Here is a 27,060-nt window from a genome sequence, read left to right as displayed (position 1 = left end):
CAACCCTGCTTCTGCAGAACACAAAGATTTTTAGAAGAATATTTCAGCTCTGTAGGTCCATACAATGCAAATGAATGGTGACCAGAACTTTGAAGCTCAAAAAGCACATAAAGGCAGCATAGAAGTAATCCATAAGACTCCAGTGGTTTAATCCCTATCTTCTGAAGTGATATGATAGTTGAGTGAGAAACAGATCAATATTGTTATACATTATACTATAAATTCTCCTCTCTGCCCAGTAGGTGGCGATAAGCACGAAGAATGCAAATTGCCTAAAACAACAGAAGAACTTGGAAGTAAAAGTGGAGATTTACAGTCAAAAAAGGACTTAAATATCTGTTTCTCACCCACACCTATCATATCACTTCAGAAGATATGGATTAAACCACTGGAGTCTCATGGATTACTATTATGTTTCCTTTATGTGCTTTTTGAGCTTCAAAGTTCTGGTCACCATTCACTTGTATTGTATGGACCTACAGAGCTGAAATATTCTTCTAAAAATATTAAATTGTGTTCTGCAGAAGAAAGTCATACACATCTGGGATGGCATGAGGGTGAGTAAATGATTAGAGAATTAAAATTTTGGGGTGAACTATCCCTTTAAGGCAAAGAGATTTCACTTATTTTCTTTTCATTATAAAGTCACATTAAAACAAACTTTTAACCAGGTCTTCCTCATTTATTTTAAAATAAATTTAAAATGCCTTTAATGTTTATACGTTCCGTATTTGACTGTTTTAGCCTTGTGCCAGACCAGATTTTTAATATCAAACTATGAAAACCTATTCTACAAATACAATCACAAGTTTAAAACTATGAAAATCAAAACAAAGAGTGAAATAAACATAAGCCATTTCAATATCTGTTGTATGAAAATGATTTCTACATTTTTTCAAAATTATGACTGTCCCACAGATGTGGCATCATTTAAAACACACCAAACAAGTTTGCCCCTAATAAAGTGGGTTTTTTTGTTTGTTTTTTTAAGTTAGTTTACTTGTTAACCAAGTGGCAAATGTGTCAGTGAAGAGCATGCTTGAGATTAAATACGAGACAAGTGATGTTTAAAGAAAACAAAGAAAAATATTTTTTTATTGGTCATCATTTCCAATCGATACATAAAATGTTATCTATGAAATTAGCTTTAGCAAGACAAAGGAGTCGGCAATTATATTTAAAAAAATGTTAAAAATGTAATTTCCATCGTTATTTCCAGCACAGAATTCTTTTAACCACAATAATGAATAGGAGATGTGATGGAAATCACACTTTGGTGGGGATTTACCTAACAAAAATTACATAAATCTTATGTGATGCATGTACAGTGTATCCGGAAAGTATTCACAGTGCTTCACTTTTTCCACATTTTGTTATGTTACAGCCTTATTCCAAAATGGATTAAATTCATTATTTTCCTCAAAATTCTACAAACAATACCCCATAATGACAACGTGAAAGAAGTTTGTTTGAAATCTTTGCAAATTTATTAAAAATAAAAAATGAAAAAATAATCACATGTACATAAGTATTCACAGCCTTTGCCATGACACTCAAAATTGAGCTCAGGTGCATCCTGTTTCCACTGATCATCCTTGAGATGTTTCTACAACTTGATTGGAGTCCACCTGTGGTAAATTCAGTTGATTGGACATGATTTGGAAAGGCACACACCTGTCTATATAAGGTCCCACAGTTAACAGTGCATGTCAGAGCACAAACCAAGCCATGAAGTCCAAGGAATTGTCTGCAGACCTCCGAGACAGGATTGTATCGAGCCACAGATCTGGGGAAGGGTACAGAAATATTTCTGCAGCATTGAAGGTCCCAATGAGCACAGTGGCCTCCATCATCTCTGCAGCACTCCACCGATCAGGCCTGTATGGTAGAGTGGCCAGACGGAAGCCACTCCTCAGTAAAAGGCACATGACAGCCCACCTGGAGTTTGCCAAAAGGCACCTGAAGGACTCTCAGACCATGAGAAACAAAGATTGAACTCTTTGGCCTGAATGGCAAGCGTCATGTCTGGAGGAAACCAGGCACTGCTCATCACCTGGCCAATACCATCCCTACAGCGAAGCATGGTGGTGGCAGCATCATGCTGTGGAGATGTTTTTCAGCGGCAGGAACTGGGAGACTAGTCAGGATCGAGGGAAAGATGAATGCAGCAATGTACAGAGACATCCTAGATGAAAATCTGCTCCAGAGCGCTCTGGACCTCAGACTGGGGCAAAGGTTCATCTTCCAACAGGACAACGACCCTAAGCACACAGCCAAGAAAACAAAGGAGTGGCTCCGGGACAACTCTGTGAATGTCCTTGAGTGGCCCAGCCAGAGCCCAGACTTGAACCCGATTGAACATCTCTGGAGAGATCTGAAAATGGCTGTGCACCGACGCTCCCCATCCAACCTGATGGAGCTTGAGAGGTCCTGCAAAGAAGAATGGGAGAAACTGCCCAAAAATAGGTGTGCCAAGCTTGTAGCATCATACTCAAAAAGACTTGAGGCTGTAATTGGTGCCAAAGGTGCTTCAACAACAAAGTATTGAGGAAAGGCTGTGAATACTTATGTACATGTGATTTGTTTTTTTTTTTTGTTGTTTTTTTTTTTTTAATAAATTTGCAAAGATTTCAAACAAACTTCTTTCACATTGTCATTATGGGGTATTGTTTGTAGAATTTTGAGGAAAATAATGAATTTAATCCATTTTGGAATAAGGCTGTAACATAATAAAATGTGGAAAAAGTGAAGCGCTATGAATACTTTCCAGATACACTGTTGAACATTGTTAGAAGTCAAATAAAACAAAATTAATGAGAGTGTGAATTTTTTTTAACAAGACTGTACTTAGAAGTATTCAAAGTTGAAGAAACCACCTAAAACTGTGCAGCTTGTTGAGACCAGAATATCATAGAAATTTGGGAGGAGGCTGTTTTGACTTGAGCCACTAAGATTTGACTTGTAACCACCCAGAACATCCTAGCAACTTTACAGCAATGTGCTAGAAACTAGTGGTTGACTGATATGGGTTTTTTTAATGCCCATTGCGATAGTCCAATACAATGTCGATATATAACAATTTAATATAGTAAATAACAAACATAAAATTGCTAAAAAAAAAAATGATACTCTTATTTAGCACTATATTTACTCAATTTCACACAAAACCTTAACTTTGTAAAAAAATAACATTGTATTTGAAATGGTAGATTGCAGTTTCTTCTGATTTCTGTTTAGTCATCAAATTTTAGTAATTTATTTGCACATGAAGAAATTGTTAATATATTAGGAAGAAGGAAATAACAGTACACACAGTAGTCCAGAAACCATAGATGGCATGTCCAAGTTAGCAATCACATTTACTCAAAAAATACCAAATCAAACAATTGTACATGCAGTGAATAGTGAAGACGACATTTACTTACAGCACACGACAAATGCTTTTATTTTGAAGTTGCACCAGAGACTATTTAGCAGAGACAGACCACTTCTATTAAAATTAATGGGAGAAATTAGAATGCCCAACTGCAGCCAACGGTCAACGGATGTATGGGAAGTCCCACCTTACAGGTAAAAGAGTCAATCACCTTTTAGATACAGACATCGCCTGTATATCAACTCAAGAACACGCATGCGCATTATCTATAAAAGCTGAGAAAATTGCTTTTTTAGTGTAATCTGAGGTAAAGTAGTACCATTTATGATACCAGTGTTGTCAGATTTTACTGCTGATTTGAAATATGTTCTTTGATCATAATCTTGACCAACCGTTTTGGAGATTTTGGTCTTTCTCCAAGATAGGAGCTGCACTGTCATGACTGGAAATAACCTCCCGAGAGTGTTCCAAACATGGCCGACAGTGAACTGATTGCTAAAAAGACTTTGGTTGCACTCACGTGCTCGTGCGGATCCAGAGCGAGCAGCATTCTCCTGACAGTTTAAATGGCCTGGATCGCCTGCTTGGATTGTGACCACTGACCATCATGATATGTGAATCAGAGGAACTTTTGATCCTGATCCTGAAGTTTTTTTTTCTGGCTGATAGAATACATGCTTCAGAGGAAGATACGAGTGCTCGAAATGTATCGGTCGATGCCAATAATTAAAAAAGTCAGAATATCGGCCGATTTATTGGCCTCTGCGATATCTCGGTCAACCACTACTAGAAACCACTAAGAATGCCTTTGCAACTGTAACAAAAATGCCCACAACTACATCGCAGCATGGTGGCAACTTTTACATGGGCAAGCACCAATCACATTTTCTTAAAAAGGAAAAAAAATCTACAACAATTGAGTACTCAAAAAACAGAGTGACAGAAATCAAGGCTTCACACAAGAAATGTGTTTATCTACTGTATATAATGCACACTTCCACACCTTTAGCACACCTGTTTGGAGTGCAGGGAGCATACAGTACCCTTCATATAACAGAGGCAGCACATCCCAGGTTCCTGAATGCCACGAAATCAGACAACTGCTGGTATTTTGGCACCTTGAGGCCACCATGGCAGAGCTATGTTCACCTCTCATTTCACATAGCCCAATGGAAATGGAAAAAAACTGTGTTGATTATTACCAGCAAAGCTGTAATAGACATTCCAGAGCTGAAGAATGCATCAGATGGAAATCAACTGAAAATAGATTAATAGACATTAAAAGGTTCAGTGTCTCAAGGCCTGATCAGACAACAGAGCATGGAAGAGCAGATCTAAAGCACCGTGACAGACCGCCATAGGACAGGGGACAGAATGTGCTGGTGTGTGTCCACCGTGAGACAGGGACAGTCTTTCAAGAACAGGCATTTTTCAAAAGGGTTGGGAATCAAGAACCGGTTTTTATTCAGAATTGGTTCTATTTTAAAAAAAATACTGTAACCAAATGACTTTCATTAAAGATGGTGGGGAAAAAAAAAATCCAGGACTGATATCACAGTGAATACTGAAACAGTAAATTGACATCGGTCTGCACTTATCAAAGATTCAAAACACTGCTCCCAGTGGCCAAAGCGGTAAGTGTGGTTGGGCGTAATGGCATGTGTGAGCTCAGTTTTCCAGGTAAAGATTTTCACATTTATAAAACTGTACATACGCCAGAACATGCACAAAGTCCCTTTATAAAACCCAGTTAGCGGATGATTGTGTGAACATGCATGCGATTTATTCACCATCCCGTCTCCTCCCCAAAATAACCATATATGGAGCTTACAAGGGCCTGTTTTTACTATGCATGACCTCATCTGCACATAATTACCATATGCATATTGCCATTCAGACATGTAATACTTCCGTGTTTAATGGAAGGAGAAGCTATAGAAGATAATACACACTGAAGCCTGTGTTACATGTGAATAAACGTTGCTGCTAAAAATAATTTCTTAACATCCATTAAACAAGATTAATTTACCTGAGAAGCATAATAATATACTAAGATTTGTTTACAAAGAATATATCTTATATTTTTTAAATGTCTTCTCACACCATTGGGAAATTCTTTTTTTATTGTAATAAGTATAAACCTAACTTAACTCTGGTAATTTACAAAAATATTTTTTAGGATGTTTTTATAGATCCTTAAAAGTAAGATTTTTTTTCTGGAAGCAAAACAAAGATAGTGATTAACAAAAATCTGATCTGATCACATTAGATCACAGCCTTTTTTTTTTTTTTAATAAATCCAATGTTAAAAATGTAAGCTTATCTTTTATTTTGTATGGTATTTTTCATCATTTTTCAGTACCATGGGGTTGTTATTGCGTTTCGTGCCGAGATTATTGGTAAATGGGGCAGAAAGGAAGGACATTTTATGCAGTGCAGTGCTGCAACTGTGTGTGGCTGTACAGTACCATGTTTCTGATGCTTCTGTTTTACCAGGCCATTCTACATCAGTCAGAGCCAACATCACAGATCATTTTTATTTGAATGTTGTCTTTTACCTCAAAATGATTTCTGTAATAGAACAATTCCAAGTGGATGGCCTTTGGGAATCGAAAATATCATGAGCCAAGAAATCCTCACTGTTCTTGGGCCAAGAAATCCTTCACTGTTCATTAAGAGTAGTGGTCAACCGATTTATCACCAAGGCCAATACATCGGCCGATATTCTGACTTTAATTATCGGCAGATAAATTTGCCCCTTTGGCTGATTTGTTTCTTGAGGGCACCGAGAATCAGCTGCTTGCATGTGAAGCAATCGTGTTACTACAATAATAGACCGGTGTGCAACACAGCGTCATTTGAACGGTCCGTATATCAGAGCCACGGCAGACGCATTTGAGCTCATAATGTTAAAGTGCTCACCTGTTTCATTCTCCCTCTCTCTCCTAAACAGTTTCCTGTAACTTTTAACTGTCTTGTCTATTGATAAAAGGCAAGTCAAACTAATATTATATACCGTCTGCAAATATGCACATATCTCGTTTAAACAGATGTAATAAACCAACCTCCCACAACTTCAGCATCCTGTGGAGCGCTCATAAATCTTTTCTCTAAAGCACGTATTTTAACAGTTCCCGGTCATTTTAAACTTTCTTTTCTAATGATAAAATGCAAATATCAATAAAACTTCTATTATATACCGTTTGCAAATATGCAGATATCTAGTTTAAACAGATGTAATAAACCAACCTCACACAACTTAAGCAGATCCAGCATCCTGTGGAACGCTCATATATCTTCCTCTGAAGCACGTTTTCTAACAGTCTCTCATTAACGGTTCCCTGTCACTTTTATAATGATAAAAGGCAAATATAAATAAAACTATTATTTATTATATACCATCTGCAAATATGCAGATATCTAGTTTAAACAGATGTAATTCACGAACCTCACAAACGAAATCAGCCAGAATCAAAAACTTCAGGATCAGGATCAAAAGCTCCTCTGATTCACAAATCATGACGACAACACAAGCTGGCAATCCAGGCCATTTAAACTGTCAGGATATTGAGGCTCATGCTGGATCCACACGAGCGCGTGAGTGCAACCAAAGTCCTTCTAGCAAGTCAGTCCACTGTCGGCCATGTTTGGAACACACTAGGGAGGTTATTTCCAGTCATGACAGTGCAGCTCCTATCTACTTGAAAGGAGAAAGACCAAAATCTCCAAAACGGTTGGTCAAGATTATGATCAAAGAACATATTTCAAATCAGCAGTAAAATCTGACAACACTGGTATCATAAATGGTGCTTCTTTACCTCAGATTACACTAAAAAACCAATTTTCCCAGCTTTTATAGATAATGCGCATGCGCGTTCTCGAGGCGATGTCAGACAGGCGATGTCTGTATCTAAAAGGTGATTGGGTCTTTTACCTGTAAGGCGGGACTAACTATCTATATCCGTAAAAGTAAATGTCTTATTCACTATTCACTGTATGTACAATTGGTTTGATTTGGTATTTTTTTGAGTAAATGTGATTGCTAACGTGGACATGCCATCTATGGTTGCTGGACTACTGTGTGTACTGTTATTTCCTTCTTCCTAATACATTAACAATTTCTTGCTGTGCAAATAAATTACTAAAATTTGATGACTAAACAGAAATCAGAAGAAACTGCAATCTACCATTTAAAATACAATATAATTTTTTTACATTCTTTTTTACAAAGTTAAAGTTTTATGTGAAATTCAGTAAATATAGTGCTAAATAAGAGTTTATCTTTTTTTTTTTTTTTTAGCAATTTTATGTTTATTTTATTTACTATATTAATTTGTGTGATATATCGGCATTGTATCGGCCTATCGGCTACCCTGCTCTCTGGATATCGGCATCGGCCATTTAAAAAAACCATATCAGTCAACCACTACTTATTTCCTTACTGCTTATATTTAAATGCCTTTTTAATTAGTTTTGTAAAAATGTATATAGCCTTCTATCAGCTGGATAATGATTACTTCTGATTTGAAAGCATATCCCCATATTTTTTTTTATTCTAGATGTGGGTTAATAAATGAAAAGCTAAGTTTATAATAATAAGTATGATTAAATATTAAACATAAGAATGCATATGCAAGGGATAGAGCTTGTGTGGCAGTGCGCACATTTTCATGTCAAGACTACTTTATTTATACATGAGGCCCCTTGGTCCTTTGCATCACAAGTGCAAAGCTCTATCAGTTGAGTAACCATGCAATTTGATCACCCTTGTAAATGTCGTTGGTTATGTAACACAAATGTGAAAATGTATCGCCTTGCATGTGTAACAGTAAAAGTTTTTAGATGTCACAAGAAAGCATTGTGTTAGGGATGTGCACAGTAACCATTTTTAATGCTCTGTTAACCGCGATTGTTCAGGAACGGTTATTTGGTTTTTCATCGGGAGTCAGGACTCAGGAATAAAAAAAAGGTTTATTGCAATTAGGGCTGCACAAATATGACAAAAATCATAATTGTCAATTATTGCCCTTGATATTATAATTGCAATTATTAATGACAATTATTTGATGAAATCACTGTGACGTCACCAAGCAGGCAACCGCGCTTCTGGGTTCTTCTGAACAGCAGGTTATGGGCTGTGCTGCAGTTTCTTTTAAGCATTACATACTGTAATAATGTTTGTTAATGTTACTAAAGGTTATTATAAAGGTATATCTATGGTTTAAAGTGAAGAAATACTGTGTATGTAGGTTCTTTTTGAACTACTGACAAAACCAGTTTTAATTTCAGTCAATGTGCCTGTGTGTCATGTATCATGTTGATGCATTCACATCCTCACACATTTAACACTCCCAAAGCCTGAAAAATGTGGCATAAAAATCAAAAACTACCATCAGACATGCAATGTGTGTCTTTACCAGGGCCGGATGTAGGCATGGGCAGGGGTGGTCTGAGCCCACCCAAACGTAAGTCTTGCCCACATAATCAAACATTTGGGAAACACGGTTTTAAATAAAATATATTTTTTTCCAATTTGTGCATTGGTTAAAAGCAATATGTGTAAGGGCTGTGTGTTGCAAACATTGAGGGTGGGCTGTAGACTGCCCAACCAATCACAAAACAGCACCAGAAATGTGTAGTGTTTTTCTATTTTTGTCATTTGCCGAAAACAACGACACACTCAAGAAGTGGATGCTGCAATCCAGAAAGTCCGAGTTGTTATGTAACGGTAATAAGAGATATTTTTGTGCAATGTATAGGTTTTTACTGCCCATATAGAAGCCTGGTGCTGTCTCAGTGTGCAGTGACCATGTGACTGCTGTTAATGTACCACAGGCTCCCTCTTATCAAATATCTCCCTCCACATCAGCTACCCAAAATTGCGCTGCAGGTGTTCGTGAAGTACTGGACCTGAATTATAAGGTAGAGGTCTGTGCGGGATGGATTTCTCAGACCCTCTCCCGAAAGATTTTGTCCCGCTCACGCAAAAAAATATGTAATATTTTGTCCTGCTCCTGCCTGCAACTTTCATGTTTTGTCCCGCTCCTGCCCGCAAAAGCCTGCATTTTTCAGTCCCACTCCCATAAGATTCTGTCCCTTCTATCATAGGCTTTCCCATCTAAAAAAAACAAACAACAACAACAACAAAAAAACGTTAGATGGAGAAAAAAACAAAAGTGTTTTGTTAACACTAACATTGCCAAATATCTGATTGACCTTTGGTTGCTTTCAAAGTTTTGAAACATCCATAGCACGAAGGGACTTTCCGCTGCATGGAGCACAAGGAAGAATTTGTATGAATCAACCCTGTGGCTGTAAATCGTAAATTTTTTTGTTGCTCTTGCGCAATAGACGGATGACACGAATAACACTCTGTACCTTAAATACATGAAACAAATATATTTATATTTATATTTTGTGGGAGTCACGCGGGTCATGTCTTTCTCCCGTTCCAGCGCAGATCATCTCGCCCGCACCTGCACTCAGCAATCAAAACTGGTCCCGCACCGCACTGTTGTGGGACGCGTGCTTCTGCTTTCCCTGTTGTTAATTCGGTGTCCATGAGAGATTCTGTCTGTCTCCATGCGTCTTACATCTCTTATACATCTTTTTACAGTGCTGTGATAGTTTTTTGTTTATTGTTTGTCATTGATTTTTAAACTACTCTATTTTTGCCATGAAAATAACCTTTGGTGCTTACATGTCATTACTTTCCATCCATCCAGCCATCCAAATTCCTGTGTTCCCTAAATGACTAAATGACACATTTAGTTTCTCTGGTAAAAATATCAATACCCTTTACTACCTACAAAAGCCATACTCATTAACTAACATTGAAACTGAGAAAAATAGCTTGAATTATTTGATGTGGATTTTGTTGTTACTGCATATTCGCACAATGGTTTCTCTGAATTTCAGAATATGAGACAAACTCTTCTGTCACCAGACAGATCATAAGAGACCTGTTTCAGTCTGAACTCAATTTTGCGTTTTGCCTTTGTTGGGCAGGATCATTGCTTATTACATTTCTGTCACACAGAAAGAATTGTCATCATTTAATATAATATAATTACTTCTTTAAGCAGTTCTCATCTGTGTCAAATTTTAGGATCTTAATCTTATATGTTATTGATCTCTCCATCTAATATATTCCCTTTCACTCATCCTTATTTTCCTCCTTGATATTATTTCTCTCCACTCCGTCTTTGCATTGGTGGGGACTCTAATTTGTCTTTGTAATTTGCTTTAAGGCTGTAATTCTAATTTATCTTAATAATTAAATAATTAATATTGCTTTATTTTGTTTCTTAGTAATGGAGGTAGTATACTTCAATCTTATGAGTCAGGTCAAATTTATTTGTATAGCGCTTTCACAACAGCCGTTGTTTCAAAGCAGCTATACATGAAATTATGCATTAACAGAAAATGAATGAATATAATGCTAATATTAGTTATATTTAGAACTATTAGTGGTTAAAATAAGTGTTATAAGTGTGTATGATTATATACAATGTTTATCAGTTTATTTATTTCAATATATTTTTTAAAATGTGTAAAATATTGTTATACTGGGTCTTATGATCTTGACAATTACGCCATGTTACGTCAATTAAACACATTAAATTAGTAGTCTGAGTAACCCCTCCCCAATCCCAAATGCCCACCTATGATATTCCCCAGCCCACCCCTAGCATAGCTGTCAGAAGCCGGACCTGGACTTTACTGCTTAAATTATTGGTCCACATACAGTAAATAATAATATTTGACATATTCAAGTCAAACTGAACAGCCAATTTAGATTGAAGTTACTTACTGCATTTAAAATTGTGATCTTGTTAGCATAAGATCATCGTTAGATCATATTTGGCCTCAAACAGCAGTTGCACTTTTTTGTGTCCTTTTTTAACACTCGGAGTATACCGAGTGTCCTCCTTTAAACAAGTCTCATTTAAACGAGACGGCCTTCGTAGTACAAACGGAAACGGAACGTAACATGGTTGCTATGACAGCACGCCACTCTTTAACAATCGCGAGCACTTTGAGTGAGAAGGGAATAAAGTCCCTATGGAAGAGAATGCATGAGGTACATTTTAGGAAAGTTATAATGATGTAGAGTAGGGTTGCAAGGGGCGGAAAATTTCCGGTAAATTTCCGGAAACTTTCCATGGGAAGTTAAGCTGGGGAATTTTGGAAACATTGGAAAAAACTTTGGGCACTTGGCTACATGCTGCCACATCTTTGTGGCATTCTTAACATAGGACTTTGCACAGTATTTGCAAATGTACACAGCCTTTCCTTCTACATCGGCTGAGGTGAAATGTATCCACACATCAGATGGCACACGTGGCATTGTTCTGTAGAATAAGATTAGAAAAAAACTTGTAAAAAACACTAATGCAATGCCATGCACAGATATATAAATAGTTAGCTAAACAATTGGAATATTCTGGAATGGTAAAATATTTTACAACTGATGCTGGACAAATGAATAGAAATAGGCTAGATGAATAGATGAACACTCCTCAGTCAGCATGCTAAATCAAACTATAACCTACGTTCTTGTATGATAACAGAAAACTGGCTAGCAGAAGGCAGAGGAAACAGTATCACAGTTGAGCTAGTTAGCACCATGATAGCTAGCCTCTTAAATTGTCAATGAAATGGTGTTAGCTAGCTTACATTTAGCATATCTGATTTACTGGCTAGCTAGCTACTGTATAAACACATTTTGATTTTAGTATTTGCTAGTTAAACTTTAATACCATAGATCAAATATATTTACCCTAGTAATATCATCAAAACTTACTTGACTGGATGTAGTCATTGTGCTCAAATGCAGTAGTGTGGCTTCAATAGTCCTGCTGTAGTAAGTAGTGTGCTGTGTGCATGTGACTGAGGAGTGCGCAGGGTAGAAATTCAACTGAATTTGAATTAAATCTGGTTGTTTTAACCAAGATTATGCTGTAAGATAAACTACATTTAAGTTCCCTGTTATAGGCTAATTTGCAATTTTGCAAATATCCAGTTTATTCCCATTAATTCCCATATATTCCCATTAATTCTCATATATTCCTGTTAATTCCCATGGAAAGTTTCCAACTTTGAAATTTTGCAACCCTAATGTAGAGAGAAAGGAAAATAGAGTTTACAGGTGTACTTCTAGTCTAATACTTTATTTTAATTATATATTAATATAATTATACGCATTATATACTCTGCACCCATCTACTGAGGTACTTCAACTTGGGAATTAACATTCCTTGCGTTTGAACATATTTACGGGCAAATTGTCATAATTTTTCCATTGAAGCAAAGAATTGTGGGTTGTTAGTGCCATGAAGGATACACCTCATGCATCCTCCGAATTCCCATGAAAGAAGGTCGCATTCGAAGGCTGCATTCGAAGTGCTTTTCTGAAACGAGACAGCCTCGATAACGTATGCGGCCGACAAATGCGACCTCTGGAGGACGCAGCCTTCCAAATGAGACACAGCCAATAATTCATTCATGTAGACCCTGTCTGTACCTTGATTATAACGGTTGGGGATCGTTTTAGTTTTGTCGCGTTGCTTGTTTGCTTACCTATGGTAAATAAAATGGCACGACATGCAACGATTTGGAAATAATTAAAAATTGCTCACTTTTGTTCTACAGCTTCTTTTCGAGTGTCAGATGATGTTTCTTTAGCACAAATTTTCGTGTGCCATCGCAAACAAAGATGAAACATACTGTAAGCAAGCATCTGGACATCAGACTATTTCAAACTTGTGCATAAGGATTGGTTGTCTTGACTGATTGGACTGTAGACTCACTGCATCACTGATTGGCCATTGTTGTTTCATTGCTCAACGCACATGTCTGGGATTGGTTAGAAACTCGACCGCTGCAAAAACACATTCTAAATAGAAACCATTACAAACAGGAGTAGACAAATTTAATAATAGTCAGTTTTCATAATTACATAATCGTGACAGACGTAATCATAATCGCGATTAGTTTTTTTGATTAATTGTGCAGCCATAATTGCAATGCATCTGCATCAAACACTACTCAAAATAGCAAGAAATAATGTCCACAGTGAACTGCGAATTTAAAAAGTGCAATACATAGGCTAGATTACAAAAATAATCAAACTGTCACTAACTGCAACATAGTATTCTTAACCAACGAGAAAAACGTCATTTAAGTGTCAAACCTGATATGCGCTCTGCATGGGCAGGTTCACATTTCCGTGAGGCAGCGAACGTTCGTATTGTCATGTGGAGTTACACTGCTGCGGTATATTTGCCTCTTTGGGATGCTTTGATTTTTACATTTTGAATTTTTGTCTGCACACCAGCACACCGGAAAAAAACATTGGCTTACCATTTATCAAGCGCTGAAACTTTTCCTGGTGAAAAACAATCTGGAATCACATGTAACACTTGCATGAAGTCATGCAGCACAAGAATGAAACAACGCAAATATCTTGAGAGATGCTTTTTAAACAGTTCTTTTTAACTTGTGATGGTGTCTAAAAAATGTGTCCGTCTTTCGCGAGACGCTGAATAAATGCAAGATGCGGTGCAACGGTCAAAGACGTATGTGTAATGCATTTATATATAAAAACAATTAGGAAAACAGTGCAGACGCATGCAAAAACACATGTGAACAGTCCTAACTCAACCCTATACTTGAAAAACTGACCCGAACCTGGCCCATAACCTGCTTTGCATGTGCTGACGGGCTCGGATAGGGTTAAAGACCTCTATTGCACATGTAGAAAAACCGAATAGTGATGTCTAAAAGCTAAATTCAGGCACTTTAAGCACTTCAAGGACCTTATGTAAACCCTGTCAATGGTGTAGAAAAAAAAGTGCAGTAGAGTAAAATCAGTTTAGAGAGATTATGATGTTTGACTGGTCATTTCATTTATGATCACAGAATGGACAGAAAACAATGTTTCAAATTTTGAAATACAGAGTTTTGCTTTAATATGGATTGTAATTTTTTTGGTTCGTGATATATCGAAATTTGACGCAGTAATTTCGCTGTACAACTAGAGGCAGAGAGGACAAATATACTGCAAACAAATGTAAAAAAAAAAAATGTAAACAACAAATAAAGATGCAAATACGAAATCGGAGTATACAGTACGTGATGTAACATGAGTCAGTCAGACGATGAGTGGAGCGATAGAGACGATTATGAGTTTGAGCGATTATGCGCGCTCTCGGTTTCACTTTCTCACATGCGCGCGCTCTCCAGGTGCTCAATCTGTTTCGTGAGAATCACAGGTATATGTTTGTCACAATACCACTAATATCAGTAGTTTAAACGTTTCTTCACACAGTTGCTTAATAATTAGTGATTTGTGTTACAAACAGAATTATTCTTATCTGTTTTTAATTCATGTTTGCATTTCACAATTAAAGTCAATTTTACTGTAATTTTTCAGTGTGGGGCAAATGCATCTAACTGCAGCATATAACTTGTAAAAGTGTGGTAGGAGGTATTTTAAAAATAAATGTCGGTGATTGGATTGTTTCGGCCGATGATCATATCAGCCTCAAATTTCCTGATTGGTGCACCACTAAGTAAAAGACTGCGATCTCACCATTTATGTATATTGCAATTAAAAATAATCACAGAATGAGTGTGTTTACATGCACACCAATACGCCGATAACTACCAAAAAATGCAAGAAAACTGTGTTTACATGAGATTTAAAATCATAGGATTATTCTCTGCTTTGAATTTGAAATCAAAACGTAAACAGTCATGCGTACAACACGTGCAAATCGGTAAGAACGCAGGCAAATGTGCAACGCAAAATCGGGGTAATGGGCAAAAATCTACTGTGCCGATCAGTTTATGCTTCAGCCGTTTATGACCTTATACCAATAAAGGAAAACTGTTTAAGGTGTTTACATTATATGTTGACCTTATATGTTGTTGGCTTATTAAGCATTATCATTGTGGAAGATCTTACATGTAAGCGCGCTAATTATCGTATCACATCCCATATTTCATTATAATATCATATGTGTTGTTCAAGACACATATTAACAAAACTTCAAATGAGTTTTGTTGTTATAGTAAGGTACTTTAAAAATAATGTTGCATTGTTTTTCTTTCATAAAGAAGGGTGCTACAACAGTGCTTAGCCAGAAGTATTAAAAGAATCATTAATGGAATCATTAAGAAATCAGAATCATCCAGCCAATTTGGAACTGAAGCCAGAATCTTTAAACTTTTCACAATTGCAATCCCTATTCAGAAGAACTGTACTGCCTCACAGACAGTAGAGAAACAGCTACAAGGTCATAAAACATATTACAGTACTATGCCAGCCATACTGTAGCATTCTTCCTCCTCATCCTCATTTCAGGTCATCTCTCTGTACCTCTATAAACCACAGTGTCAACAAAACTCCTAAAAATATTCCACCTATTCACCCCCAAAACAAGTGTTCTGTAATGAGTCCCTCTTATGCCCAACATGTCAAAGCTGTGACCTCAGGCGACACAGAGGGAGAGTGTTTCCAGCAGACCTTGAAACGTCCCCAAAAACTTTGCTTTCCAAAACCACAGTGATGTGTCTGCCTTCTCATAAACCATAAACTCAACGTGTCTCTAATAAACAAATTAATACAAAAGCACATTTTCCACAGAGACCAAGACCACAGAAGACATGTAGAAGACACATGAGAGAAACCCTGAATCTTCAGAAAAAATATGCAACAGTTTATAAAAAGGATTTTACCACCCATTATAAAAGAGAACGTCTGCAAAGCATTGGAGGTCATTTAGTATTTAGTATTAGAGCTTTTAAACTAATATTATGGCAGCATATCTGAATAAAATGCCCATACACCACAGCACCAGCGGCAAATTGAGGGTAAATCGGTGAATCTAATTAAACCAGTTAAGAACATGTGTCATATTTCACCCCAAAATTCATGCAAAACATCTCTCGTTGAGAAAAAATAAAAAACCATGGGTGATTTTCACGAAACCCGTCAAGAAAATGTCCTGGTCCTATTTGACACCAAAATCAAAAGAAATAAATAAGAAATGATATTTTGCATTTATAAAATGAAGCATGTTTTTAGGACCATTAAGAGTTTTTACGTTGCGACATTATTTTCTTGACAGTTTTTACCCCTCCCAATTCTCATAACCGCAACACACAAAAAAAGATTTATTATTTAAATTGTAAAATATTTATACAACATGGTAGTACTACCTTGGTAATGCATTTTATTTTCACTTATTTTCATTTAAAAGATCATTAACAACAGCATCTATTTTTTAATTGTAATAGAGTTATGACTGTTTTAATGTAATGAGAATCATCACTGAAAACAATGAGAATTGTTAAAATAAGAACATTCGAACACATTAGAGTAATGAGAATCAGGAGGTAAAATGTGCTAGTGTCCTGAAAATAATGCCACAATGCAAAAAATCTTAATGGTCCGAAATGGGAGCTTTATTTTCTTCAAGCAATATACAGGTGCATCTCAATAAATTAGAATGTCGTGGAAAAGTTCATTTATTTCAGTAATTCAACTCAAATTGTGAAACTCGTGTATTAAATAAATTCAGTGCACACAGACTGAAGTAGTTTAAGTCTTTGATTCTTTTAGTTGTGATGATTTTGGCTCACATTTAACAAAAACCCACCAATTCACTCTCTCAAAAAATTAGAATATGGTGACATGCCAATCAGCTAATCAACTCAAAACACCTGCAAAGGTTTCCTGAGCCTTCAAAATGGTCTCTCAGTTTGGTTCACTAGGCTACACAATCATGGGGAAGACTGCTGATCTGACAGTTGTCCAGAAGACAATCATTGACACCCTTCACAAGGAGGGTAAGCCACAAACATTCATTGCCAAAGAAGCTGGCTGTTCACAGAGTGCTGTATCCAAGCATGTTAACAGAAAGTTGAGTGGAAGGAAAAAGTGTGGAAGAAAAAGATGCACAACCAACCGAGAGAACCGCAGCCTTATGATTGTCAAACAAAATCGATTCAAGAATTTGGGTGAACTTCACAAGGAATGGACTGAGGCTGGGGTCAAGGCATCAAGAGCCACCACACACAGACATGTCAAGGAATTTGGCTATAGTTGTCGTATTCCTCTTGTTAAGCCACTCCTGAACCACAGACAATGTCAGAGGCGTCTTACCTGGGCTAAGAAGAAGAAGAACTGGACTGTTGCTCAGTGTTCCAAAGTCCTCTTTTCAGATGAGAGCAAGTTTTGTATTTCATTTGGAAACCAAGGTCCTTGAGTCTGGAGGAAGGGTGGAGAAGCTCATAGCCCAAGTTGCTTGAAGTCCAGTGTTAAGTTTCCACAGTCTGTGATGATTTGGGGTGCAATGTCATCTGCTGGTGTTGGTCCATTGTGTTTTTTGAAAACCAAAGTCACTGCACCCGTTTACCAAGAAATTTTGGAGCACTTCATGCTTCCTTCTGCTGACCAGCTTTTTAAAGATGCTGATTTCATTTTCCAGCAGGATTTGGCACCTGCCCACACTGCCAAAAGCACCAAAAGTTTGTTAAATGACCATGGTGTTGGTGTGCTTGACTGGCCAGCAAACTCACCAGACCTGAACCCCATAGAGAATCTATGGGGTATTGTCAAGAGGAAAATGAGAAACAAGAGACCAAAAAATGCAGATGAGCTGAAGGCCACTGTCAAAGACACCTGGGCTTCCATACCACCTCAGCAGTGCCACAAACTGATCACCTCCATGCCACGCCGAATTGAGGCAGTAATTAAAGCAAAAGGAGCCCCTACCAAGTATTGAGTACATATACAGTAAATTAACATACTTTCCAGAAGGCCAACAATTCACTAAAAATGTTTTTTTTATTGGTCTTATGATGTATTCTAATTTTTTGAGATAGTGAATTGGTGGGTTTTTGTTAAATGTGAGCCAAAATCATCACAATTAAAAGAACCAAAGACTTAAACTACTTCAGTCTGTGTGCATTGAATTTATTTAATACACGAGTTTCACAATTTGAGTTGAATTACTGAAATAAATGAACTTTTCCACGACATTCTAATTTATTGAGATGCACCTGTATATATATATATATATATAAAAATTGCATATCCTTGACAAAACAAGGAAATAGAACCAGGACATTTCCTTGACAAGTTTCGTAAGAAACACGCTGATATATTTAAATAATTAAGTATTTACATATTTTTATTGGTGGCATTTGTTGTACTACATTTCATGTATGCTGATTTAAATCTAAAAAGTTGTAATACAGCATATTTTTAATTACTGTCTAAATCTAAAGAGAATGTCACAATGCAAAAAATCTTAACGGTCCTAACTAGGCTTAGTCTTTATGCAAAATATCATTCCTTTATTGTTTCTTATAATTTCGTATTTCTTCTTTTGATTTTAGGGTGAAATGTGACTTGGACGTGTTTTTATGAGATTCACCCAAACGCTGTTATGATACTGCTTACCCGGATGGGTTCAGTGGAGAATCTTATCTTCTTCTGTGGAGACAGTTCCTCATCCTCAGAGAGACCAGGAGCTTCATCATACTCCTCGTAGACCTCATAGTCATCCTCCTCATCTTCATTCTGCTCTTGGCTCCGAACCAGTTCCACTTCCTTATCATCCACAAATGCAGCATTCTCAAAACTATAAAACACAGGTGATGTTCTACCACATTCATCTGGATCTTCCTGCTCGCTCTCTTCATCATCTTCATGACAGTCGTTCTCTCTCTGCTGGACAATCTCCTCCTCTTCTTCATTTGGTTCCTCTTTCTTCAGCTTTGCTGCCAAACACACCTCTGTATCTTCCTCCATGTGGTTTTGAGGTGATGCCACCATCAGAGAGTCAGCCACGCCTGCTCTCGACACCTCAGATTTAAGTTCCCTTTTTAGGTTTACCTCCATCATAACATCCTCCAAAAACTCTTCGTCATTCTCCTCACTCTCCGAAGACTCGTTCTGGACCACCACAAGCTCGGCTCGGACCACTCCTGCCCCAGCAGGATCCACGCATGGTGGGGCCTGCTCATGAGGCATGTCTCTAGATGTGCTCTGAATTATGTGGTTCTCACTTTTTGGTTCCTCTGGACTCCTGATCTTTTCATAAACATTGCTTTGCATTGGTTTGAGGTCCCTCGGTTGAGGACAGCTCTGTTGGGTTGGAGAGCATTTAAATGGGCTATGGGCATTGGACGACAGAGGCTCACTGGTGCCCCTGATGGTCGGAGAAACTGGGTTGGTGGACTTGAATGGAGGGCTACCAACTACAGAGTCTGTTTTAGGTGATATTGGTTTGGGTGAAGCATCAGAGTTTGGGGACATGGGTTTGTGGGTGGGATCCATACCAGGGGAAGTGGGTTTTTGAGAACCTCCTTGTAGAGGTGACGGTAGTGAACATTCAGGACTTTTAGCTGAGGTTCGAACTGATTCCTCATTGTCACTATCCACAGTAAAGTTCTCCAACCGCCTGGAAATGGGTCCGGTGTTAAGTGATGGTTTACTAACCTGCTTTGAATCTTCATCGTCCTTCCCCTCAAGTGCAGTTGGACTTTTGATGGCACTGCTACTGCTATTTTCAGTAGATCCAAAGGACCTACGGTCCCCACGCCCCTCCTCGGACACCTTCCCCTGAGACAGACGCACAGAAACTCTGCCGGGTAGCGGCCTCTCTCCAGAGGGCTGCTCATTTATCCCTTTCTCAAAGAGCTTTCTGGTCACTGAGAATTTCTCCGCCAGGGCAGCTTTATCTATCTCAGCTTCCTCTCCCTTTGGAGTTCTGTCTGTGTTTTGCGGTTCTTGGTTGTTGACACTACTGAGGCAGGTTTTGTTGGCAATGAGTGGCAACTTGGCCACTGGGGACACCGGAGATGCATCCGTTTTGTGAGCCGGTTTCACCTCTTGGTTCTCCTGCTGCTGTTGACCATCCATTTGCAGGAAAATGTTCTTGATTTTGTTGATCCGGTTGCCAAACGGCCTCCCTCTGGTGTCCTCCCGGGGGTCACTGGAGCCATTAGCATAAGATTTGGCCGCGCTGTCGGATTTGGTGCCATCAAAGGAGCATTTAATGGCGTGGAAGTCCGACTTGTATGCATTTCTGTGCGGGGACGCGCTCCGCAGGTTGCTTTCTCCCTTAGTCTCAGCTTTGATCATTTTCCACTGACTTTCTAAAAGGACAAGTGCGACTTTAAAACTGTATTTTCAAGTCTGTGGTCCTTTGTCCTTAATCGGACAATGCCATGAGCCCTTCTGAGTCACTCTGATACATGGTATCAAATCCCCGCGATCATCTGAAAAGAAAAGAGACAATGTAACACTCTATATTTAAAATGTATATACATATATATTTTAAATGTTCAAACTTCCTGATTCCAAATGTTCGTTATTTCAGCCCTCGTTCGCTACCAGATTAAATCTATCCGAGACTCATCGGTCTGATCAAAGAAACTTTGAACACAGATCAAAAAGTTTCCAACAGTCATCTGCAGGCAGATCCTCAGGTTTCCATTGATTCACTACTCAGTATCTAACATCGTCTCAGTAATCGATTGAAGCTGAAGCCCTAAATTAAACTGATGTTCTTTAAATGATCAAGAATTACCGCAGTAAACCTGCCCACCAAACCTACTAAAACTCCTCCAGTGGGATTCGCCGTGGAACAATAGCGCAGCATTACTTCCAACAAATGATCAGGTTAAAGTTTCGGGAATCGAGTTAGAGACAACTACAACTCCTGCAACAATCAAAGCATCTGTTTCTCTTACCTTCACAGATATTTCAATGTTTAAGAGCGCCAGTTTTTGTGTTGCCTGCAATTTAGATCCGCAACCATGTCATTTGTTGCACCGCCATGGTTCTCCACAGTAGTGCTGTCCGATTCGCGAATCTTTTGACTCGGTTCTTTTTAATGACTCGGTAGAGAACATTCGCAAAGCGTTCATGAATCAATACAACAAAGAATTAAACATTTGACTCGCTCTTATTTTTGAAAATATTCCAAAAACACAATCATGATATTTTCAAACTGGAACATAAATATACAATTATGGTTTAATGGTATTAATATGGTTTACTGCATAACACAATTGAAAACATATGCTAAACAGTAGGCTAATATTTAGCCAAATATTTATTTATCTTATAAATAACACATAAAATACGGCACAGAGATTTCTGGAAACACCATAGAGCATAACAGTCAGGTTCCAGAAGTAAAAATCCCATTCATTTTTTTTTTTTTCAAAGACAATTTAATTTGTAACAATAATTATAAACATTTAATGAAAGACCTACCGTGAGCTCCAAGATTATTCATCGATGTGATATGCCTCTGTTAAAGCTATCTGTCCACATTATTTCATATTTATGCTCAAAAATTGTGTTTAATAGCGAAATTCATGGTGAAGAACTACACTACCCATGATCCTGAAGTGAAAGATACACCAATCAAAGAACTGCAGCCAACAAAGCACACCAAGTGACCGCCCACTTCCATGACACACTGTGAATGACACAACTGAGTCTCCTATCACCCTCAAACTACTTATATATTTGTAAATATCTGAATATTTTGATATTTGTTTCTGTATGTATTATCCACAACCTAAAATCAATAGTTTTATAAATTTCCATATTTTTTTTATTAGATTACTTAATTTGCAATGTTCGTGGGATTGTAGTTCATTCCTTCATTAAAGACTTTAAGTACACAGTCTTGTACCTTTGCCTTTTTGTTAGATTTTCAAATACCTTTTTGCTTCAAATCAGAGTTTGAAATGTTGTGATCCATCTTGGAGCTGGTTGGTTTGGTTCTTGGCTTACAACTCTTTTATTTAGGATTTGATCAAAAGCCTATGAAAAAAATAAATGGGAAAAATATTCCCAGAACCTGACAGGCTGAAAAAGTGGGCGGGCACTGTTGCGCTCAATAGAGCTGTTTTCAGCTGTGATGTCAATTTGTAGGTGAACCCTGAAGGTGAAGTCGCCATGGGTTCCCTCAGGAATTTCCTTTGAGTTTTCAAAATGGGTTTTTCATTTTATGAGAAAATAAGGTTTGTTGTATATATTACTTGGAGATATTTGGACATTTTTTTTTACAAAATAAATTACATACCTCCAAAGTTAATTTTGAAGCTTCCATGAATTAAAAAAATGTATGTTGCTAACTAGTTGCTAAATAAGGACTACAAATACCACAAGTATGTGTGTGTAGTTGCCCGACGAAACAGACAACCATTGTAGTCCTTATCTAGCAATATTCTAGCAATGTTTACCACAGACCTTATTTTACTCATAAATCCAAAACTGCCCTTATAAAAACCCATAGGAAAATCCAGAGGGAACCCATGGCTCAAAAATACTAACTTTCCTCTGGGTGTTTGGACTACAATCTGCACAGCTCTATTGCGTGTTGGTTGGTGAATCGTTTAATAACCGACAACAGCCTAATGAACCATTCAAAAGAATCGACTCGCTAAAATGAATCTTCCCAGCGCGACTCCGTTGTTTCTCTACTTCCCTGCTGAACTCCGCACACTTAACCCTTGTGCGTCAATTTACTTAGTTACTCAGACGTCCTTAGAGGACAAAAATGTCCGCGTCAAAAAAACTGCCATAATAATATTATATATTAATATTATTTTCCACTTTCAATTAGTTCATTTTTTAACCAACATCAGTCCTGATCATAACTACCAAATATTCATTATTTTACCAAATATCAAAAAACACAAACAATGAATTATTTTCCATATACTAAATGCTAAGGGGAATTATTATTATTATTATTATTATTATTATTATTATTATTATTGATTATCACAGTCTGGGATATATCAATGATTAGCAACAACATTGATTTTGATGCATTATTCATTTTGTGCAGTGTCAGATAAAAAAATAAAAAATAAAAAAAACACACAGTACCTTTGAGGACAAAAATGCCTGTGTCAAAAAACTGCCATAAAATATTATATATTAATATTATTTTCCACTTTCACTGACTTAGATTTTTAACCAACATCAGTCCTGATCATAACTACCAAATATTCATTCATTTTCAGGATTTTAACCCTTTAAATGCCAGTTTGTTTACATAATGCCACTGTTGTTTTTTTTTACACACACACACACACACACACACACACATTTCTCAATACACACAAACAAAACACACTCTCACATCCATACCCCACACAATTTTAGCTGCATCATTTATTAAATTGGCCTGCAGTGCTCTATAATACAGCAAACAGAAAATAGGAAAAAAGCATGTATTTGCTCCATAGGCTAAACATGAGAAAAATGGTGCCATCTGGTGGAAAATATTACAAATTTACATTTTTAAGCCAGGACTCAGAATTCATGATTGTATGCTTTAATGGCACTGGTATCAAATATTGTAGTTTTAATGGGTTTCAATGGGGACATGTTTGTCCTTAAGGTCCTGAGTGTAACTATTTTGTGTACACAGTGTATTATAGATGTATTATAGGAACTGAGGTTTAAATATCAAAATCCCCCCCCCCAAAAATGTATGCCGTTGGCATTAAGACAGCCAAAATGAAAAAGACAAAAATGTCCCGAAGGTCGCACAAGGGTTAAATTCACAGACCTGTCTCACAGCTCACTGGCGCGCAGCTAGGGCGAGAGCGCGCGCACGAGCTCTGTACATTCCAGGGCTGCTACTAATCCCAGCTCCCTTCCAGTCTGTGAATTGCAAATCTTATGGCGAAAATGTTTTTTAAAAAGTTTAATTTTATGAATATCAATTAGATCACGATGACGTAGCTTGGAAACTCTTCTGGAGCGTCCAGTCACGTGACCTAATAATACATATTCACGAGTCAAAACTTCACCATAGTAGGATTTGCTTCATTTAACAACTGCACTGCCAGCCATGTCAGGAATGGCGTGGGAAAGAACCGCGAATCACCTACCGCACCTCCGCGCCTCTGTGAAGTTCAAGTGACATTTGTGTGAACCGTTGATCAGTATGAATACCAAACGAATAAAAATGAAAAGGTCTACATGTAAATATTTAAATCTGTATTTATTTGCGAAGGGTTTTTCCGTCAATGAGGAACTGAAATTTTTTCTGTTTCATTCAATTTGTTTAATTAAATGGGTTTTTTTATTTATTTTTTTTTATCTTTATTTCATATTTTATATTTATTACTTTATTCATGTTAACTCCGTAAGTGCATGCTGCCATTAAAAAAGAGAGACACACCAAACACTGAAGGCACTGTAAAATTCGTTATTATTATTATTTTATTCGTTATTGATTTTTTCCAATTCAACTTTTTCCATTGTTATACTGATAATATAATTTTCTTTATTAGCGCACATCCTATAAATGTGGTATATTAATAAATACCATGTAACTGAGTGTGCAGTGTCTCTTAGACTTTTACAATCATTATGGTTTGTTTATCAGCAATGATGGATGTTCGTTGTAGTTCCATATATGACCACATATTTCCATTGGAAGATTGAGGGGCGCTGTTGAGTACCGGTTGAGATTCTCTGCCTCACATGCTCGGCGACATTCAGACTCGGAGCCAGATGTAGGCATGGGCAGGGGTGGACTGAGCCCACCCAAACGTGAGTCTTGCCCACACAATCAAACGTTTGGGAAACACAGTTTTAAATAAAATATTAATTAATTTTGTGCAATGTATAGGTTTTTACTGCCCATATAGAAGCCTGGTGCTGTCTCAGTGTGCAGTGACCATGTGACTGCTGTTAATGTACCACAGGCTCCCTCTTATAAAATATCTCCCTCCACATCAGCTACCCAAAATTGCACTGCAGGTGTTCGTGAAGTACTGGACCTGAATTATAAGGTAGAGGTCTGTGCAGGATGGATTTCTCAGACCCTCTCCCGAAAGATTTTGTCCCGCTCACGCAAAAAAATATGTAATATTTTGTCCTGCTCCTGCCTGCAACTTTCATGTTTTGTCCTGCTCCTGCCCGCAACTTTCATGTTTTGTCCCGCTCCTGCCCGCAACTTTCATGTTTTGTCCCGCTCCTGCCCGCAAAAGCCTGCATTTTTCAGTCCCACTCCCATAAGATTCTGTCGCTTCTATCATAGGCTTTCCCATCTAAAAAAAACAAAACAAACAACAACAACAAAAAAACGTTAGATGGAGAAAAAAACAAAAGTGTTTTGTTAACACTAACATTGCCAAATATCTGACTGACCTTTGGTTGCTTTCAAAGTTTTGTTTGTACTTTTCTTTAATAAAGCGTTAACATCCATAGCACTAAGGGACTTTCCGCTGCATGGAGCACAAGGAAGAATTTGTATGAATCAACCCTGTGGCTGTAAATCGTAAATTTTTTTGTTGCTCTTGCGCAATAGACGGATGACACGAATAACACTCTGTACCTTAAATACATGAAACAAATATATTTATATTTATATTTTGTGGGAGTCACGCAGGTCATGTCTTTCTCCCGTTCCAGCGCAGATCATCTCGCCCGCACCTGCACTCAGCAATCAAAACTGGTCCCGCACCGCACTGTTGTGGGACGCGTGCTTCTGCTTTCCCTGTTGTTAATTCGGTGTCCATGAGAGATTCTGTCTGTCTCCATGCGTCTTACATCTCTTATACATCTTTTTACAGTGCTGTGATAGTTTTTTGTTTATTGTTTGTCATTGATTTTTAAACTACTCTATTTTTGCCATGAAAATAACCTTTGGTGCTTACATGTCATTACTTTCCATCCATCCAGCCATCCAAATTCCTGTGTTCCCTAAATGACTAAATGACACATTTAGTTTCTCTGGTAAAAATATCAATACCCTTTACTACCTACAAAAGCCATACTCATTAACTAACATTGAAACTGAGAAAAATAGCTTGAATTATTTGATGTGGATTTTGTTGTTACTGCATATTCGCACAATGGTTTCTCTGAATTTCAGAATATGAGACAAACTCTTCTGTCACCAGACAGATCATAAGAGACCTGTTTCAGTCTGAACTCAATTTTGCGTTTTGCCTTTGTTGGGCAGGATCATTGCTTATTACATTTCTGTCACACAGAAAGAATTGTCATCATTTAATATAATTTAATTACTTCTTTAAGCAGTTCTCATCTGTGTCAAATTTTAGGATCTTAATCTTATATGTTATTGATCTCTCCATCTAATATATTCCCTTTCACTCATCCTTATTTTCCTCCTTGATATTATTTCTCTCCACTCCGTCTTTGCATTGGTGGGGACTCTAATTTGTCTTTGTAATTTGCTTTAAGGCTGTAATTCTAATTTATCTTAATAATTAAATAATTAATATTGCTTTATTTTGTTTCTTAGTAATGGAGGTAGTATACGTCAATCTTATGAGTCAGGTCAAATTTATTTGTATAGCGCTTTCACAACAGCCGTTGTTTCAAAGCAGCTATACATGAAATTATGCATTAACAGAAAATGAATGAATATAATGCTAATATTAGTTATATTTAGAACTATTAGTGGTTAAAATAAGTGTTATAAGTGTGTATGATTATATACAATGTTTATCAGTTTATTTATTTCAAAATATTTTTTAAAATGTGTAAAATATTGTTATACTGGGTTTTATGAACTTGACAATTATACCATGTTACGTCAATTAAACACATTAAATTAGAAGTCTGAGTAACCCCTCCCCAATCCCAAATGCCC

The 27,060-nt window shown here is 37.3% G+C and overlaps 1 protein-coding gene across 3 annotated transcripts in view; it reads right to left on the bottom strand.

Moving 5' to 3' along the window:
- Window positions 1-21,246, bottom strand: part of LOC127448056 (neurabin-1-like) — a 101,310-nt gene extending 80,064 nt beyond the window's left edge. For all 3 annotated transcript variants that reach the window (XM_051710319.1, XM_051710320.1, XM_051710321.1), the window contains exons 1-2: window positions 21,149-21,246; window positions 18,852-20,674 (exon numbers count right to left, since the gene is read on the bottom strand). In XM_051710319.1, coding sequence (XP_051566279.1) covers window positions 18,852-20,537 — 1,686 coding nt within the window. In that variant the 5' untranslated portion in view covers window positions 20,538-20,674; window positions 21,149-21,246. The remainder of the gene's footprint in view (window positions 1-18,851; window positions 20,675-21,148) is intronic.
- Between the last annotated feature and the right edge of the window lie 5,814 nt (window positions 21,247-27,060).

This window comes from Myxocyprinus asiaticus, chromosome 11 (genome assembly GCF_019703515.2).
Source record: "Myxocyprinus asiaticus isolate MX2 ecotype Aquarium Trade chromosome 11, UBuf_Myxa_2, whole genome shotgun sequence".
Lineage (NCBI taxonomy): Eukaryota > Metazoa > Chordata > Actinopteri > Cypriniformes > Catostomidae > Myxocyprinus > Myxocyprinus asiaticus.
This window is presented reverse-complemented; position numbering and strand designations above follow the sequence as displayed.